The 20,472-nt window shown below is 40.9% G+C and overlaps 1 protein-coding gene across 2 annotated transcripts in view; it reads left to right on the plus strand.

Moving 5' to 3' along the window:
- The window catches only part of LOC132589080 (cytochrome c oxidase assembly protein COX16 homolog, mitochondrial), a 78,013-nt gene extending 60,227 nt beyond the window's left edge, over positions 1-17,786 (plus strand). For both annotated transcript variants that reach the window (XM_060261687.1, XM_060261688.1), the window contains one exon: positions 17,500-17,786. In XM_060261687.1, the coding sequence (XP_060117670.1) occupies positions 17,500-17,592 (93 nt within the window). In that variant the 3' untranslated portion in view covers positions 17,593-17,786. The remainder of the gene's footprint in view (positions 1-17,499) is intronic.
- Positions 17,787-20,472: the final 2,686 nt, after the last annotated feature.

Raw genomic sequence — 20,472 nt, forward strand, 5'->3', positions numbered from 1 at the left:
TCTAAAGCTTTACAAGACCAGTGGAAACTTGGATAATTGGAAGAAAAGGTACAGATGACTATCTTTCATTCTGGAACTATTTACAGCTTAAAGAAACAAATTTAAAAGGTGGGAAAGGAAAATTTAGGGAGCTTGGAAGAAGAGGGGAGGAAGAGGTGAAATCTGGACTTTATAAATATAAAGGACAGTGTTAAAAACTGTTAAAAAGTGGAAAGGAATTTATTGTTTAGTCTACTGGCGGTTTTGGAAGAAAAAGCACCATCGTCATATTGGCACAGACCTGCAGTACATCTGAGCAAGACAGGAAATACATCAAGTATCGTGAGATCTCCTTACCATTGTGAATGAGACTTCGTGGCAACAGAAGCAGGAAGTAGTGGAAAGAAAACCTACTCTAGGAATATATACCATTGAGAAACATCGGCGGCCATTGCTGGGAGGCCAAAATAAAAATAATGTTTTTAAAGAACTCGGTACATTAAAAATTGTTGGAATTAATTGAGAAGAGGGTAAGAAGATAAATACTATTGGTCATATTATTTGTGTGGTCCTCAGAAGTTTTTAAAAGGGAAAAAAATTGCAAGGAGCAGTAAAAAGTTGCGACTGCCATTTTGGAAGATTTAAAAACTTTAAAAATAAATATCTTGACTTTGGGAGCTCCGAGGATGGCGAAATTGGGCTTGTTATAGAGGGCAAGTCCTACTCTTTTGAACCTGATAGTTGAATTGGAAATTGGTGAGGTCCAAAATTTCATGGGTTTTTTTGAAGGGTTTAAAAGTTTTAAAATTAATATCTTGGTCTAGGAAGCTCGGAGGATGGCGAAATTAGGCTTGTTATAAAAAGCAAGCTCTAACCTTTGAATCTGATAGTTAAATTTGAAATTTTTGAGATTAAAATTTTTGGTGTTTTTAAATGTCTAAACACAAACAACCCAAACAAGGGCTGCTTCACTGGAAAAAATGCAGGACCAATTAGAGGCAATGGAGGCCAGAAAGATTAAAGGGGTGAGAGAGATGATAAATGAATCGAAAAAAGAAATTATTTCAGAGATTAAAAAAGATATGGAAGATCTCAGAAAGGAAACTGAGGAAACATCTAAGAAAGTGCAGGAGGTAGAAGGCAAAATGAAAGTATATGATTCCACCTTGTTGAAAATCCATGACTGCAAATTGATGGAGACCCAGATACATATGAGAGGAGTAGCTGAATTGGAGGATGGTGATTTAAAAGGATATATAATAAAAATAATTGCAGGATTTTTAGATGAAGACCCTGAAGAGACTAAAAACATGTATGATTATATGTATAGAGTTATTTTTGCCAAGAAAAATGACAAAGGAAATGGTGGGAAGGATCATGAATAAAAACTTTGAAAAGACATTGATAGTGGGAGGCAGTAAAGTGAGAATCATGAAGGAGCTGCCAAGGCAAGTGATAAACGACAGAAGAACATATAAAAAGTTGACAGAAAAACTGAGAGACAATGGAATGAGGTTTAGATGGATTATACCTGAAGGTTTGCGCTTTGAACTCCAGGGGAAGAGAATCACAATTACAAATGCTTAGGAACTGCATAGATTTTTTGAAGAAAATAAAGAATTTGCACCATGATGGATTACAAATTAATGTCTTGGAATGTTAATGGACTAAATTCACCACAAAAAAGAAGGGCAACATTTCATTGGATTAAAAAACAAAACTGTAATATAATTTGTTTGCAAGAAGTGCATATTAAACAAAAGGATTATAAATTTTTATGGAACAAACAATTGGGAGTGGAATTTTTTTCATTAGCTGAACAGAAGAAAAGGGGAGTGGTTTTGTATATTAGACAAGAATTAGAGCCAAAATTAGTGTTTAAAGATAAAGATGGAAGATTTGTGGCAGTAGAGACAATATTAAATGGGAAAAAACGTTATTGGGATTGTATGCGCCTAATGGTGCAAAGGATGTTTTTTTTAAAGACATCACACCACAGCTTGATGAACTGACCTATGACCAAGTTTTGATAATGGGAGATTTTAATGGAACAGTTAAGGACTCATTGGATAGATCTGGAGGAAAAAAAATTGTAAAGAAGGAAAATTGCCAAAGTCTTTTTTTTTGAATTGGTTAAACAAGAAAATCTGGAAGATATATGGAGGAAATTTAACCCTGAAGTTTGGGACTATACTTTTTTTCAGCAAGACACAAAACTTTTTCTAGAATTGACATGTTGTGGGGAACCAAAGATTTAGGTCTTATGACAAGGAAGATAGAGATTTTACCTAAAATTGGGGTTGATTATAACCCAATAATGTGAATTACAAAATTGTCCAAGAAATTGAGAAGATGGAGATTGAATGAAGATTTGCTACAGAATAAAGAAACAGTGACATGCCTAGAAAATGAAACTAAAGCTTTTTTCCAAGTGAATGATAAAGAGGATATTGATTTTCAGACGGTCTGGGATACTTATAAAGCAGTAATGAGAGGAGTGTTGATTACTTTGAATAATAAAGATAAGAGCATGAAAGAAAAGCAGTTGTTGGACATTCAAAATGAAATAAAGAAAAAGGAAGGGGAATTGAGAAAAAGACCAGGGAAAAAGAAAATTTTAAGGGAAATTACAATATTACAAACTCAATTGAAACATTTGTTAAATAAAGAAGTGGAATGGAGTTTGAAAAGACTTCAGCAGAAATCCTTTGAAGGAACAAATAAACCGGGAAAGCATTTGGCTTGGCAATTGAAGAAAAAGAGAGAAAATAGAATAATTAACAGAATTGTGGTAGATGGAAGAGAAGTGGTTACTCAAGAGGGAATAAAAAGAGAATTGTTTAAGTACTATGCCAAATTGTTTAAAGGTGTTAAAATAAAGAGAAGATGGATGAGTATTTACAAAAGATAAAAATAGAGCCCTTAACTGAAAATATGAGAAAAATTTTGAATGATCCTATTGAAAAAATAGAGGTTGAAGCAGCAATTAACGCAATGAAACATGGAAAAGCACCGGGGCCAGATGGATATACAGCTAAATATTTAAAAACTTTTAAAGATGAACTAATACCAAAACTGCAGACGTTGATGAACATGATAAAAATAAGAGGGAATGTACCAAACACATGGAAAGAAGCTGTTATTTCATTGATACCCAAGGAAGATAGAGATGTCACAAATGTAAAAAATTATAGACCTATTTCGCTATTAAATAATGATTATAAAATATTTACAAGAATCTTGGCAGAACGGCTTAAACAACATTTGATAAACTTTATAAAGGAAGATCAAGCAGGGTTTCTTCCCAAAAGACAAATAAGAGACAATATTGTAAATATTGTAAATATTGTAATACTGTTGTAAATATTGCAGAATATTATGAAAGACATCCAGAAAAAGAAGTAGCATTGCTCTTTGCAGATGCAGAGAAAGCATTTGACAATTTAAATTGGGACTTTATGTTTGCAGTAATGGAAAAAATGGAGCTGGGAGAAAGTTTTATAAGAATGTTAAAAGCAATATACTCTGAACAAAGTGCAAGGTTGTGTATAAATGCAGACCTTACAGAAGGTATGAAAGTCAGCAAAGGTACCAGACAAGGCTGTCCGCTTTCACCATTGTTGTTTATAATGACTCTTGAAATATTACTGATGCAGATCCAAGAGGAAAAAGAGATAGAAGGTCTAAGAATAAAAGGATTTACTTACAAATACAGAGCTTTTGCTGATTATATAATGTTTATAAATGAAACCCCATACAAGTTACACTTTTGTTGTTAGCTAAAATACAAGAATATGGGGAGTTGGCGGGACTTTGTATTAATAGAGAAAAATCAAAAATTCTGTGTAAAAATATACAGATGAATAAGCAACAAGAACTACAGAGACTAATGGGCTGTGAAGTCACTTCTAAGGTAAAGTACCTAGGGGTAGAGATTACAATGAAAAATATTGACTTGTTTAAAAATAACTATGAGAAGTTATGGCGTAAAATGGATGAAGACATGCTAAAATGGAACAAGCTTAATTTGTCATTGCTGGGTAGAATAGCTGCAATTAAAATGAATATCTTACCAAGAATAATGTATTTGTTTCAAACTATTCCTATTGTGAAGGATGGCAAACAATTTGATAAATGGTGAAGGAAAATCTCAGAATTTGTGTGAGCTGGGAAGAAACCAAGGATTAAAATGAAAATTTTGACTGATGCAAAACAGAGAGGCGGATTTCAACTACCAGATTTAAAATTATATCATGAAGCAGTTTGTTTAGTGTGGATGAAAGAATGGATAACATTGTTAAATAAAAAACTTTTGGCGTTGGAAGGTCATGGAAATAAATTTGGCTGGCACACGTATTTGTATTATGGAAAAAAGAAGATGGACGGTTTTTTCTCTCACCATTATATAAGAAGTAATTTACTAAATACATGGATGAAATACAAGAAATATGGAGATGATAGAAGACCGTTATGGATAGTGCCAGCTGAAGTAATAAAAATAACGGCTGAGATAGGTGAAGAAAAGTGGTTGTCATATAATCAATTATTAAAAATACAAAGTTGCAAAATAGAACTGAAAACTGCTGAAGAGTTGAATCATAAATATGATTGGTTCCAAATGCAACAAATAAAAAGCTTGGTAAATAATGATATTAAAACTGAAGGAATAAGGAAAGAGCAAACAGAAATGGAAAAAGTTCTGCTTGGAGACAATGATAAATTAATTTCAAAAGTATATAAATTACTTCTACAATGGTCTACAGAAGATGAAGTAGTGAAATCTCAAATGATCAAATGGGCAATTAATGTAAATAAAGAAATACAGATGGAAACTTGGGAATATTTGTGGAAGAACTCAATGAAACTTTCAACATGTCAAAGTATTAAAGAAAACTGTTTTAAGATGATGTATAGATGGTATATGACTCCTAAAAAATTAGCAAAGATGAATAACAAGATGCCAAACAGATGTTGGAAATGTAAAAAGCATGAAGGTTCTTTCTACCATATGTGGTGGACTTGTGAAAGAGCAAAACAGTTTTGGCAAATGATTCAACAAGAAATTTCTAGGATATTGGGATATGAAGTAATGAAAGTTGCAGAGATTTTCTTATTGGGATTACAAATGGAAAAATTTCCAAAAGAAGATAGAACTTTAATCTGGTACTTGCTTTCAGCTGCTAGGACATTGTATGTGCAGTTGTGGTAGCAAGAAAAAATACCAGAGAAATGGGATTGGATTATAAAAGTTATGACATGGAGTGAAATGGACAAACTAACAAGAATATTAAGAGACTATGATTTAGAAGTTTTTAAGACGGAGTGGAAAAAGTTCAGAAGATATATAGAAAAAGAGTAGAGAATAAAAGGACATTGGACAATTTTTAAATAATAATTAAGTTTTAAAAAAAGAAGAATATAATCTTTTGTTTTAATAGTTAAGGGTACCTTTAATATTTGGGTTTTTTTAGTAAATAACGCTGGCGGGGGTCAAGTAACGGGGAAAGTGTGGGTGGAAAGTAATATATGGGGTAGATAAAAGAAATTTTTAAATATGTAAGATATAGAGATAGATTTATTACCATATGTTACTAATAAAAAATTGTTTTACCTCAAAAAATACTCCTTTACTTTGAGGTACACAGTTTATGCCAGGGGTGTTCAACTCATTTGTTATGAGGGCCGGATCCGACATGTGTGTCATAAAATGTAAAGCCAGGTAGCAGATATATAAACTTTATAAAGGGCACAGACAAACACAATTAAAGATTTTTTACTTAAAACATTAGCATGCTTGCAGTATTTTGTTTAACAGTCTCTGATGTCTGACACCTCTTGCTCAATTATTGAATCAAAATCTGGAGACAATGTCTGTGCTATAGCAATCTTGAGTATGTGTTCAGGTGTGCATCTGTAAGTTGCAAATCTACTTTTGATTTATTGGCATTCATTGTAGAAATCTCATGCTCAGTGCTTAGTGCCCTAGGACTCAAGGGAAAACATGAAACGGCTGGGCATTGTGAGTTTTTGTACATTATTTGCTTTTTGTGCTGATCAAGAACATGTGAAGGCATCATGACTCAAAGTGAGGGCTATCTGTTTACCTACAAAACTATAGTCTTCCTCAGAGAAATAACTGCAACTCCTATGAGGCAGTGCAAGAATAGGGAGACAACCATGTATAGTGGTCAGTATCAGCCTACTATCTGGGAAGCTTAGGTTCCAAAGGAAATATGCTGGATGCACACTTTTAGCCTAATCCACCTCACTGGTGACTTGCTGTTATTCTTCATCTAAATAGTCCACATTGCTTTCCTACTGAGAAAGACTGAATCAGGAAGGCATTAATACAATGCAAAAGGGGGAGGGAATCCAGTTGCACCCAGGAGAGCCCTGGCAAAACAAGCTTTAAAATACATACTGTAACAAAGCAAAAAAGTTCTTACCTTGAATAAAACTGTGTTGGTCTTAAAAGTGCTTTTTGTGTTTCCTGTGATGCAGCCAAGCAAAGGACCTTCCGCTCATTCCCTCTTCCCCAAGGGAGAAGGAGCTTCAATCAGTGGAGGAGCTTGGCTCTGTAGCTCTGCTGTGCAATTGAGAGAGCCTGGCACAGCTTGAATTTTGATTGAGAGAGTTCTCGCTGTGCCAGGCTCTCTCAGTTGCACAGCAGAGCTACAGAGCCAAGCTCCTCCATTGGCTGAGGCTCCTCTTTCCTCCTCCCTTAGGGAAAAGGAAGAGGGAATGAGCTGGAGGCTGCTCTGCTCAGCTGCATTGCACGAAGAAACACAAATATGGTGACTGAAGGAACCAAGAGAGGAAGAAGGAAGCAGACAATGGCTGGTCGCTTGCGGGCCTGATAGGATCACCTTGGGGGCAGATCAGGCCCACAGGCCACACATTTGACTCCTCTGATTTATGCTTTTCCTCTCCTCTAGTATCAGCTACAAATACAAAATACATAACAAAATGTCAGGCTTATATGTGTCCCTGTTCATGCAGCTGGAATGGAGGTAAGAAAATTCAGTATGGTGGCAGAAGGACTGTCAAGGTTTGGTAAGTGTAAGCCAAAATGCCCTCAAAACGAGGTTGGGGAATTAGTCAGGTGGGCACCTGGCTCACTCAGGATCTTTTTACTTATGTATACAAGATACACGTCCAGAAAGTAATGCTTAAAATAATAGGGACTCTAATTTAGTAAAATCAATTATAATTTATTAGGAAAATATAGGCTTCTATACAAGATAAAATACTCATCAAAACACACATTCAGTCCTAGGAAACATAGATAGAGAGATAGGGGAACACATGGGTAGACAAACAGGGTGATATTTACCTATTGTAGTCTTCAAGGAAGGCTCCAATGGCGACAAGCGAGAAAGTGGGAGAAGGGACCTAAAACTGATCAGGAATCGGGATGGATCTATGCAGCGGAAGTTGGGATACTGATAGAAGTGCACCTTTGGGTAGCTAGTCCACAGATTATAAGGACTCTCTTGAGCCCTTAGGGGATGGAGGTACAAGGGAGGAGAAAGGGGAGGCTCTGCAGTGACCATAAGGGCTGGACTACTGCAGTAGCCAATAGAAAGTTCATTGGAGGCACCTAATTGGGTGCCTGTTCTTGACCAATGGACTTGCCTGGATCCTGGATACCTGAGAGAACTTTCAGGTTGAAACAGACCAGGGGGCGGCTCCAAAGTGACAGTTGGAAAGAAGAATAGAAATGACTACTGGGTGGGGAACACTCAAGATTAGGGAACTTATCTGAAAGGGTGACAATAGAAAGTCTAATTGTGGCCTTGGTAACACCCAGCATGTACAAAGGAACTTGGCTCTTGGCTGAAGATGGTCTTCCTCTTCTTCTGTCTCCTACTGGGCACCAGTCTTTGTCTAGAGTTCCATTAAACAAAGAAAATGGCAGTTGGACTATTAACCACTCTTGGGGTGGGTAGGTGACATCTGGTGTGTATGTGAGCCTTCTGTTGGGATGAACTGGAGTCGAGCCTGGCGGGAAGATGGCTACGTGTGGCGTTAGCCCTCCACGGTGGATTCCAATGGTCAGCGTTTCATAACCGTTTGCCTGGATAGCTCCTGGCGGTGCAGTCTCTTCCGCTCCATGGCTGGTACACAAAATGACGGGAGGACGTTCTTGCTGCTGGTAGGCACTCTTGAACCGGTCTAGAGTGTCTTTGTGGCATTATGGCTGCTTGTATTGCATAAGTCCCTTTTGCCCCTGGATAGGTTTACCCACACTCTCTGGCCAGATGTGTGTGAGTTACTTCTCCAGGTGCCCTGGCAACCAAGCTGGTAACTACGATGTTCAGAAAGAGGGCTTTTTCCTCACATAAGTTCCCCTAGCATGCTATTTATATGACATTGTGGGTACTGATAAGTAACTCTCTTCCTCTTCTCGTTATCTGTGTTCACCTCTTCCCATTACAAAGGACCAGGGCTTTTTTTGAACAGGAACACACAAGAACACAGTTCTGGCTGGCTTGGTATCATGGGATGTGGCCTAATATGCAAATAAGTTCCTGCTGGGCTTTTTCTACCCCCCCCAAAACCCCTTTAAAGGATAATGAGTAAATCAATATGTTTCATTTTTACCATAGAATGTTTTAAGAGGGGCTTTTTTGTCTATTAATAACTTGCTTTTATTAACAATAGTTTACTTTCTGAATTGCCAAATAATTTAGAAATTTAGCAGGCGTGGAAATGTCTCCCCTTTGTTTTTCTTCATTCTGTTTCTTACAAGATTCTGTTTAGAATCTTCTCATTAGTGCCCAGGGCATTTTTTATAGAAAAAGCCCAGCAGGAACTTATTTGCATATTAGACCACAGCCCCTGACACCAAGCCAGATGGAACTGCATTCCTGCTCAAAAAAAGCCCTGTGATTGCCCAAAGCCTTTTTACTCTGCTCTCCTGTTTCTCATTGAAATAGTGTTTAACACAGGGGTGGCCAGTGTTAGCTCTCCAGATGTTTTTTTGCCTACAACTCCCATCAACCCCAGCCACTTGCCATGGTGGCTGGGGCTGCTGGGAGTTGTAGGCAGAAAACATCTGGAGAGCTACCGTTGGCCACCCCTGAGATAGTAGATACATTTGTGTAAAGCAAAAAACAAACAAAAACACATGAAAACCCAAACCCAACAACAATAGTGGGATTCAGAGCTAGAGCTAGCTGCAAAAAATAATATAAAAATCTGATATAGATTAGGAATGGAAGGACCATCTAGTTAGTCTTCGGGAAACTACAGGCCAGTCAGTCTGACTTCAATACCGGGAAAATTGGTAGAAACCATTATCAGGGACAGAATGAGTAGGCACATTGATGAACACAAGTTATTGAGGAAGACTCAGCATGGGTTCTGTAAGGGAAGATCTTGCCTCACTAAACTGTTACATTTCTTTGAGGGGGTGAACAAACATGTGGATAAAGGGGACCCAATAGATGTTGTTTATCTTGACTTCCAGAAAGCTTTTGATAAAGTTCCTCATCAAAGACTCCTTAGTAAGCTCAAGAGTCATGGAGTAAAAGGACAGGTCCTCTTGTGGATCAAAAACTGGCTAATTAATAGGAAACAGAGAGTGAGTATAAATGGGCAGTCTTCACAGTGGAGGACGGTAAGCAGTGGGGTGCCGCAGGGCTCAGTACTGGGTCCCATTCTCTTTAACTTGTTCATAAACGATTTGGAGTTGGGAGTAAACAGTGAAGTGGCCAAATTTGCAGATGACACTAAATTGTTCAGGGTGGTGAGAACCAGAGAGGATTGTGAGGCACTACAAAGGGATCTGTTGAGGCTGGGTGAGTGGGCGTCAACATGGCAGATGAGGTTCAATGTGGCCAAGTGCAAAGTAATGCACATTGGGACCAAAAATCCCAGCTACAAATACAAGTTGATGGGGTGTGAACTGGCAGAAACTGACCAAGAGAGAGATCTTGGGGTCATGGTAGATGACTCACTGAAAATGTCAAGACAGTGTATGGTTGCAATAAAAAAGGCCAATGCCATGCTGGGAATTATTAGGAAGGGAACTGAAAACAAATCAGCCAGTATCATAATGCCCCTGTATAAATCAATGGTGCGGTCTCATTTGGAATACTGTGTACAATTCTGGTCAACACACCTCAAAAAGGATATTATAGCACTGGAAAAAGTGCAGAAAAGGGCAACTAGAATAATTAAAGGTTTGGAACACTTTCCCTATGAAGAAAGGTTAAAACGCTTGGGGCTCTTTAGCTTGGAGAAACATCGACTGCGGGGTGACATGATAGAGGTTTACAAGATTATGCATGGGATGGAGAAGGTAGAGAAAGAAGTAGTTTTCTCCCTTTCTCACAATACAAGAACTCGTGGGCATTCAATGAAATTGCTGAGCATGCAGGTTAGAACGGATTAAAGGAAGTACTTCTTCACCCAAAGGGTGATTAACATGTGGAATTCACTGCCACAGAAGGTGGCGGCAGCTACAAGCATAGACAGCTTCAAGAGGGGATTGGATAAAAATATGGAGCAGAGGTCCATCAGTGGCTATTAGCCACAGTATATTATTGGAACTGTCAGGGGCAGTAATGCTCTGTATTCTTGGTGCTTTGTGGGGGGGGGGCAAAGTGGAAGGGCTTCTAGACCCACTTGTGAACCTTTTGATGGCACTTGGAGTTTTTTGTTTGGCCACTGTGTGACACAGAGTGTTGGAATGGATGGGCCATTGGCCTGATCCAACATGGCTTCTCTTATGTTCTTATGTTCAGTGTTTCCAGAGTTTGGTTTTGCCATAAATGAGAACAAAATATATTGATTGATTATGAATATTAAGCAATGAAATCAATTAAATTTGCATAAATCTGCATGTAAATTAAATACATGCTTTCTTTGTATCCAGATGATGTACTTGTCTGTCATAAGAAGCACCACCTCACTCCAGGCATTTCTCACTTGTTCTTTGTGTTTTTTAAGGATATACTTGACAACTATTTATTTATTTCAAGTCCTCCAGATAAATGGTGAACATCTGTTGAATCAGTTATTTTCACCAATCATTTTGCATCCTTATATTTGAGGGAGCAGCACAGAAGTCTTTGTGCTTTTGTTCAAGCTAAGAAAAGAAGTCAGACCCTGTTTTAGGCAGTTTCTGTTTTTAACCCATTTTATAGGCAACGCATTTACAGGAGAAATAGCATCTGCCAAATTTATCCCTCACCTTTTCTTTTGATGAATATAACAAATCCTATAACAAGCCTAAAGAAATAAAACTTTCTCAGAAATATAAGACAAGAAATATAGTACCTCTGGATTTATTGTTTTACTTCAGGATGAGAAGTTGACTTGGCAATGGAGACAACCAAAATTTTCTGTTGTAGAAGTATAAACTGACACAACCAGGCAAAGGAGGTCTTAGATTCTATAACTTGAAAGGCATTGCTGGGGATTCTACTTACACTGCTCGTAAAAGACAGCTTTTAAGAGCAGTTGGTTCAGGGCCAGCTTTAGCTGTGTGGCATCCAGAGCAACTGCTCTGGGTGCTGTACTGCCCTCCCCAATGGCCAATGACAGGCCTTTCCATCACCACTGAGCGCTGCTACTCTAAAAAGTGACAAACAGAGTGGAGGTTGAGGGTTGGCTTAGTTTCAGCTGCCCTGCCATTTTCCTTTGCTGGCCACTTCCTCAACCAACAATCATGAATGTTGGCTGCTGCCTTTGCTAGTGTGCTGGCACTAGGGTTGCCAAGTCCAATTAAAGAAAAATCTGGGGACTTTGGGGTTGGAGCCAGGAGACTTTGCGGGTGGAGCCAGGAGACATTGGGGGTGGAGCCAAGAACAAGGATGTGACAAGCATAATTGAACTCCAAGGGAGTTCTTGCCATCACATTTAAAGAGACAGCACACCTTTTAAAATGCCTTTCTTCCATAGGAAATAATTAAGGATAGGGGCACCATATTTTGGGGCTCATAGAATTGGACTCTCTGGTCCAATCATTTTGAAACTTGGGGGGTATTTTGGGGAGAGGCACTAGATGCTATACTAAAAATTTGGTGCCTCTACCTCAAAAAATAGCCCCCCCAGAGCCCCCAATACCCATGGATCAATTTCCTATTCCCTATGGGAATCGTTCTCCATAGGGAATAATAGAGTGCCTAGTAGACATTTCCTTCCCCCCCCCCACGCTTTCTAAAGGGGGGAAGGGCCTCCAAACTAGGGAATCCCCTGCCCTCTCCCTCTCACACACACACACTTACCAGATCTTCCTCCGGACAACTCTACTTCCTGTGAAAACGAAAGCAAAGAAAGGGAGGGGCCGTTCTCAGAAGCCCTTTCTGCTTCCCGCCCAGCCTTAAAGGGGCAGAAATTTTGCAGACGGCTCAGGAGCTCTACAACATGAAGCCTAAAGGTATGTTCTCCCCCCCCTCCACCCCCCACTCCCGCTTCCAGAGTTTTGAAGAGCGGGAGATGAGGCTGCGAACCCAGAAGTCTCCCGCCAGAGCGGGAGGTTTGGGAAGCCTAGCTGGCACTGCGTCTCCATGCTGTCAGAGATTAACGCTGGCTGAGGGTTGGCTCAGCTGCATGCCCCCATGCAGCCCAGCTGGTCCCTCGCAAAGAAAAGAAAAGATGCAGTGAAGGGGGGGGGAGCTGGGGCTGTGCAGTCTCCCTTTGCATGCTTAATTACCACTGCTACCCCAGCTGGGCATGTGCCAGCTCCTGCCACAGCTGCTATGGCCCAGGTTGGAGGGCAGGTTGCCCATAAGCTGCAGGTCCTTGTTGGGGCCGGCCTAGCTAACATGGCCACTGGCCAAGCCAAGTGCAGCTCAAGGCTGGCCTGGCAGGTGCTTTCTCCCTCTCTTCTTTGGCTGGTGGTTCCAGGCTGATGGGTGCAGCCCCATCCTGGACAATATCCGGAGACTTCAAAATTGCTAAGACCACTGCCTAATTTTGTTACTGGGCCTCCATCTATGACTTCACATCAGAACCCTCTGTTATGCACATCTAGGCTCTGCAAGGGATTTAGAACCCCTGCTTTCAAATATCTGATGGCTTTTAAAAATGTAGCTGTATACAATAAATAATGTTAAAGGAATCATTATTAGCCTTCTTTCAGTGTTGCAACATCTCACAATGCCTGGAGGCACCAGTCAGTATCTCAGACCCTGCTATGTTGGGGAAAATATCCTTGCTTCAAGGGAATGATAAACTGTAATCCTCATTGAGTTTCATTTCTGACAAATTTGCTTCACTAGAGGTGGTTTTTTAAAAAAATTGGAGTCCTATTTTTGAGGATCAGGCACCTACAAGATAAGTTAAAAGCCATTTCCTCAGTGGTCTGCTGAGTTCTGTGTGTTCTCTGAGTCAGTGAGTAAGACAGCTGGGAAGAACCCTTTCCTATACTCACTGTGATAAGACAGTCCCTACAAATCCCTTTGCTGATTCCTATCAGACCTTATACCTTCTATCTGCTCAGGTGGCCACAGTCTTATGTTAATAATAGCTCTCAATGAGAAATTCCATCTCAGTGCTTCTCCCCTCTTACAATCTTTGCAGACTCACTCCAAACAATGAAATTCCTCTTTCCTTTATCCTGTCTAGGGTTGCCAGTTCTGGGTTGGAAAATTCTTGGAGATTTGAGGGTGGGACCTGGGGATGGTGGGGTTTTAGGGGGAAAGGATTTTAGCGGGGTATAATGCCTGAGAGTTCACCCTCCAAGGCAGCCATTTTCTCTGTCGTTTGGAAATGAGCTGTTATTCCAGGAGATCTCCAGTCCCCACCTGGAAGTTGGCAACCTTTCATCAGACCTTCTACTTGGATGTCATAGTGAATCAGAGCTTGATCAAACTGGGGGGCTTAGTATCAAATGCCTCAAGGGAGGTGGGCAGAATGAGGGAAGCAAGGAAACCTATCCACAAGTTATATTTGTGCCTGACTGCAGTTTCATTGCATATTTTGCTTTGTAGTAGGGTTGCCAATCCCCAGGTGGGGGCAGGGGATCCCCCAGTTTGGAGACCCTCCCCCTGCTTCAGGGTCGTCAGAAAGCGGGGGGGGGGGGGGAATGTCAGCTGGGAACTCTATTATTCCCTATGGAGATTTATTCCCATAGAAAATCATGGAGAATTGATCCGCGGGTATCTGGGGCTTTGGGGGGGGCTGTTTTTTGAGGTAGAGGCACCAAATTTTCAGTACAGCATCTAGTGCCTCTCCCCAAAATATCCCCCAAGTTTTAAAATGATTGGACCAGGGGGTCCAATTCTATGAGCCCCAAAAGAAGGTGCCCCTATCCTTCATCATTTCCTATGGAAGGAAGGCATTGAAAAGGTGTGCTGTCCCTTTAAATGTAATGTTTCAATTATGCTTGCCACAGCCTTGATCTTGGCTCCGCCCCTAATGTTTCCTGGCTCCACCCCCAAAGTCCCCAGATATTTCTTAAATTGGACTTGGCAACCCTACTTTGTAGTCAAAATGAGGAGGGGTGTGTGTGTAGATTTTTTTAATGTAACTTATTACCACATTAATAAGTGGACCTTCTACACAGTGGTTTGCATTTTCATGGTTGGAAAATTATTTCAGATCCTACAAGACAATATCAACATTTTAGGTAAGTGCATTTTAGGTAAGCTGAGTAAGTATTTTCAAATCCTACGATTCCTTTTTTCTTTAATGATCTGGGATTTTTTGAATCCTCAGCTTTTAGATTTTTTTAGTCCTCACTTTTTCCTATCTTCTCAGATGGTGTTTTCTTTACAAATGAAGATGAATTAATGCCATAGTTCTATGTTGTGTGTAGTTCTGAAAGAAAGGCCAGAGGCCATGTCATAGTTGGGGGATTTCACTTTATCATTCTCTTAAACCACCAGTACTTGTCCTGCATGCATGTCTCTTCAGGGGACAAGAATAGACACAGAAAGTCAGCAGGAGGAAATAAATATTAGGTGAAAATGAAAAATAGTCATAGTCTTATTTGAGCCGGTGCAATAAAGGTGTCAATAACAGATGTTTAGTGTGTTTGGGGGGGTTGTACAATCATCCCCTGAAAAAAAAAGTCTGTACTTTTTGGCTTTTGCTTCAGAAAGTTTTGCCAGATTCAGGAACAGATGATCCGTGCTGGCCTCGCATGCTGAAGTAGCCTGGAGAGTGTACCTCTGAAGCTAGGCTTCCCAATCCCCAGGTCCCAGCAGGGGATCCCCCGGTTTTACAGGCTTCCCCCCTCCCCCAGCCAGCTGGACGGCGGGGGAAGCCCCTCCCCCACAGCCATCATGCACCTCCATGAACGATTCCCATAGAGAATGATGAGGAATTGATTTGTGGGTATCGGGGGCTCTGAGGGGGCTGTTTTTTGAGCTAGAGGCGCCAAATTTTCAGTATAGCATCTAGTGCCTCTCCCCAAAATACCCCCTAAGTTTCAAAAGGCTTGGACCAGGGGGTCCAATTCTATGAGCCCCAAAAGAAGGTGCCCCTATCCTTCATTATTTTCTATGGAAGGAAGACATTTTAAAAGGTGTGCTGTCCCTTTAAATGTGATGGCCAGAACTCCCCTGGAGTTCAATTATGCTTGTCACACCCTTGCTCCTGGCTCCGCCCCAATGTCTCCTGGCTCCACCCCCAAACTCTCCTGGCTCCACCCCCAAAGTCCCCAGATATTTCTTGAATTGGACTTGGCAACCCTATCTGAAGCAGCAACTGGTTGATGGCCTTATTGATCCCCAATGATGCTAGATGTCTTCAGGCATGGGGATATACCTAACTTGTGCATGTGTAAATCTTCCAGTCCAATCAGAACTCCAGGTTCCAACTCAGATCCCAATAGGAAGCATCACTCCTAGTTCTGTGAACTGCTACCTCTTGCTGCTTTATAGTCTGATTATCCTGTTGAGGAGATTGTCCTTACTCAGTATCACCCTCTTCTACTTAGGCTTCCCAAATCCCCCGCCTAACCGGGGGACCCCCGATTTGGAGCCTTCTCCCCCCACTCGCCAAAAATCCAGAAAGTGGGGGGTAGGAATGGCGGCCCTTCCCACCCAGCCCCGATCCCAGCAGCTTCTCCTTGCCCTTCCCTTCGCACCCAGCCCCAACCGCAGCAGCCTTTCTTCAGTTTTCCCAGGCTGCTTCCCGCCCCCAATCAGCTGGCTGGCAGGGGGGGGGGAGAGAGGGAGCCCCGCCCGCAAAGGACCATGTGCCTTTGCACCTCCGGAGGCTTGACTTGAAAGGCTTCAATTTAGGATGGTGTGTCTGTGTTTCTGTGAAGAAGCTGGCAGCAACTGGTGAGTAGAGAGGCCGATCCGCTGCTTCAGACTCGCCAGAGAGGGAAACATCTTCATTATTCCCTATGTGATCGATTCTCATAGGGCATAATGGGGAATTGTTCTGGAGGTTTCAGGGGCTCTGGGGGTGCTGTTTTTTGAGGTAGAGGCACCAAATTTTCAATATAGTATTTAGTGCCTCTCCCCAAAGTACCAGGGGGTCCAATTCTATGAGCCCCAAAAGAAGGTGCCCCTATCCTTCATAATTTCCTTTGGAAGGAAGACATTTAAAAAGGTGTGCTGTCCCTTTAAATGTGATGGCCAGAACTCTCATGGAGTTCAATTATGCTTGTCACACCCTTGTTCCTGGCTCCGCCCCCAGTGTCTCCTGGCTCCACCCCCAAAGTCTTCTGGCTCCACCCCCAAAGTCCCCAGATATTTCTTGAATTTGGCAACCCTACTTCTACTCTCACAATTTTGTGCCAAGAATAAATTGTTCAATTTGATGTTGTTTTTTAGTGTTGCTAATGCTTTCAAACGTCTTGCTTCTGGAGAGAGGCAAAAAGAGGAAAGCAGACTTTGGCAAAGTTATGATATCCTGTGATGGGCTGATGGGTTAGGATGGTGACTAAAACATTTTAAAAGTCCTGCATTCTCAGCACTACAGTATATTGAGAAGTGTAAGGGACATGGCTAATAAAACATTTAGCAGGCCCCTTATTTTTGATCTAGTAAAGAATTCTCTAGATTTGGGGTAGGGATGGTTATGTTTGTCTGGCAGCTGCGATTTTGAATAGTTTCCACATCGCACATGTGTGCACATACACAAACGTCCCCTCCACTTCCAAGCATACACACTATTGGTATATATTGCAAGCTACTACAAAGGGGGATTTGTTGTTTAGAACAGGAAGAGAGATGCTCCTTCCTGTTTCCTATGTAAATTCCACCTATCCCAGGTTGCAGTGAGATGAATTCCAAGCAGGATAGACCAAAATTTTAATAGCACTCCTGAGGGGACCTGCAAAGGGCTAGATTGAAAGGAGTGGATTCTACCTTACCTCCCTGGCCTGAGGTGCCTCTCGTATTCCTTTATATATAAATGTGGGCATTCTTTTGCTAACTTGTGGCTTCATTTGGGCTTCCCTCTGTATATTTTCTTTTTGCCTTCTGAAAAAAATCTGTAGCAGGCTCCAGGTTCTAAAGGGAGATGCTGCAATTTATGTACAGGAGTCAAGGCTGTTTGGAACAAGTTTGATGTTTACCAGCCTATTTTATGTTGTTTTTGTACCTACAGAAAATAAAAGATGCCAGTTTTGATGACTGGAAAAACATCAGAGGACCCCGTCCATGGGAAGAATCTAACACACTCCAAGAACAGCAGCGGTAGCAGCTGCAAAGACTTGGCTGGAAGTCAGCTTGATTTCATTAATTGCTCTGCTCATTAACAGTTCCAAAACTGTGATTCTCCCCCCCTCCCTGCCCCACCGTGGATGAGATAGTTAACTCCACCAAGGAAATAACTGTTTCAAACTGATATCATGCCTGAGCAGAAGCCTTCTGAATAAAGATCACTTGCCATTCTGAGGTGTGTTTTCTGTTGATAATTAAAAAACAAACATACATTTATTTACAATAGTCATGATGTCATTCTTAGCCAAGAGTGCCAGAGATTATTTTCCTTGTGCTTCTCCAACTCACTGCAAGTTAAAGTTTTGATATTAAATGGTTGGCTATCTAGAATCTTAGGCCTACTTCTGATGCTTTTGTTACAGGACATCTAATTACTGTTTAATGTGGCAAGAGAAGAGACAGCAAAGAGTGGAAATGAATCCAAGGAAGACAGTGAGCCTCAGTATAGTGAAACAAGTTAAGCAGAGAGAGGGATGAAGGGAGCGGAAGGTTTCACCAAAGGCCAAGGAGAGACATTAGAGTGGATCATGAGTTTGAGGTGTGGCCTGTGGTTGTGGACTGAACTGTGGTATTTCCTTTCAAAAATCCTGGGCATTGATACATATTTGTGAATGAATGTTGTTTTCTTTTAAAGAAAGCACTTTGGGGCCTACTGAATAAATGAAGCAGTTGTGTGCTGAAGGCATAGGCCAACTCTAACTGGTGGTGGCTCTCCAGGGCCTCAGGCAGAAATTTCCCCTAGCTTTGTTACCAGAACTTTAAAAAAAAAAGACTGGTAATGCTGGGGAATGAACCTGAGAACCTTCTGCATGTCAAACACATGCTGTGCTACTGAACTATGGCCTAGAAAAAAAATGTTAAACTGGCCATGAGACATCAAACAACTTAGCTAAGAAAAGGAAAACTTCTGAGGCAAAAAATAACCCAGATTCATGTTCATGTGTAGAGACTTGCCATGGCCACACCACAGTCCCTTAGGACTTAGAGCTACAACTCTTCCTAGGTGGCCTGTTCTTACACAGTCTTCTGTTTGCTCTCATGAGATGCCGTAGTTGAGCAGCTTTCAATGAATTAATTACCTCATTTCTCTCAGTTCGTCTGCGGCTAAATACAAACTCATAATGCCTGAATAGCTACTTGGGCAATAAATCAGTATTCTGGCTACCATATACTATTATTTACTTATGGTCTGATTCAGTTTGCTGTTGCTGGTGGCAGCCGTTCCCTGTGCAATATCTTAAAAGCCTTCACACACAACATGTCATCCAGTGGAGCCAAAGGGATTTTTTTTAACCCTGCATTTTGGGGTTCATCACTTTGTGGCCATATTTGATTGTGCCGTGTGTGTGTGTCTTTCAATTTAGGAAACCTGACATCAGCAGCCTTTCAAAAGTGGACTGCTGTTCAGTCTGGCTCTTGTGTGAGTCTCTGCTCTTGTGTCCTACCCTAAATCAACAGTTAAAAGTGTGGTGCTTGGAGTGTTCCAGTTCAAGGGGAAGAGCAGAGATTACTTTGGAATTCTGGAGTGTGTATCATTGACGTATGCATCACTTCTCTGCTTGGGAGGCATAAGCCTTCAAAAGTTTTGGTACTTTGGGTTTTTTTCTGCTAGTGCAGAAGTTTCCAGGAGTATATAGAAACATCTCCCTTTTCTCAGTTGGTCCCCAACTGCGTAGGTTGTTTTGAATCACACTATAAGGCCAAGGTCAAAATTTAATTTATGATGCTAGCTCATGCCTTCTTAAAACAACTGTTTTTACCTCGTTCAATTGGAGAACCTGTTTGAAAATTTCTGGTTTATTTATGTATTTATAGTTGATTTGACCACCTCGCAGAGATTAACAAGGCAACCAAAAATCAGTAATGTAAATGTAAAATGGAACTTTTAGTTAATCCAAATAAATTTGTTTTACCTGAGGTTTTAGTGCCATTAGTGTTTGATACTATTTTTAAAAAACTAAAATAGTATCAAAATTGATTCCTAAAATATCAGATAAAACAAGGATATCATACAATGATCAATGTAATTCAAGGCCAACTTGAATTTAAAAATTCATCAGGCACCGGAAAAAACAATACCAGTCTTGCATGCTGGGGGATTTTGACAGTTTATGGACAGCAACTGAAAAACCTCTGCTCTGAATACTCAGCAGCTAAATCTGAGATGATGTGTGCTCCTGTAGGAAGACTACACCCTTGGATGTCAAAACTCAGACATGTTGGTCCACATGGAGACAGTCCTTCAGGTGCTTTTGACCCAACATATTTACAGCTTTAAAAGTTAAAAAAAATTACTTTGAATTGGGCTCAGAAATGGGCTATGTCAGTGAATTTCATGAATTACTGGCCTCTTAAGTTTGTTATGGTGGATCCCAATCAAAACTAATCCCAATCTAACTAATACAATTTATATCAGTTGACATTTCTATTGCATCTTCAAGAGCAGCCCAGAGTACCCTCAGATTGGTGGTGGAAAGTGCCACAAGTCACAGCCAATTTATGATGACCCTACAGGCTTTTAAAGACCAGGACCAGAGCCAGTGTCTGCCTCTGCATGGCATCTCAACTTCCTTAATGGTCTCCTGTCCAAGTACTAACCTGGACTGACCCTGCTTAGCTTCAGAAATCTGACAAGATTGGGGTAGCTGGGGCCACTGAGCTCAGGGCCCCTTAGTTTACTTTCTTGATAGTTCAGGTGAAGTGTAACCCCATCCAGTTCTATATCTGTTCTTATATAAATGTTATTCACGCATCACAGCACTTCTGTCATGTCTGGATTAAGTTTCATATTCACTGTTATCTGGCCTTGTATTGCCCTCCAGCACTGATTTATTATATTTCCTGCATCCCATTTTTC

Source organism: Heteronotia binoei, chromosome 21, assembly GCF_032191835.1.
Source record: "Heteronotia binoei isolate CCM8104 ecotype False Entrance Well chromosome 21, APGP_CSIRO_Hbin_v1, whole genome shotgun sequence".
Lineage (NCBI taxonomy): Eukaryota > Metazoa > Chordata > Lepidosauria > Squamata > Gekkonidae > Heteronotia > Heteronotia binoei.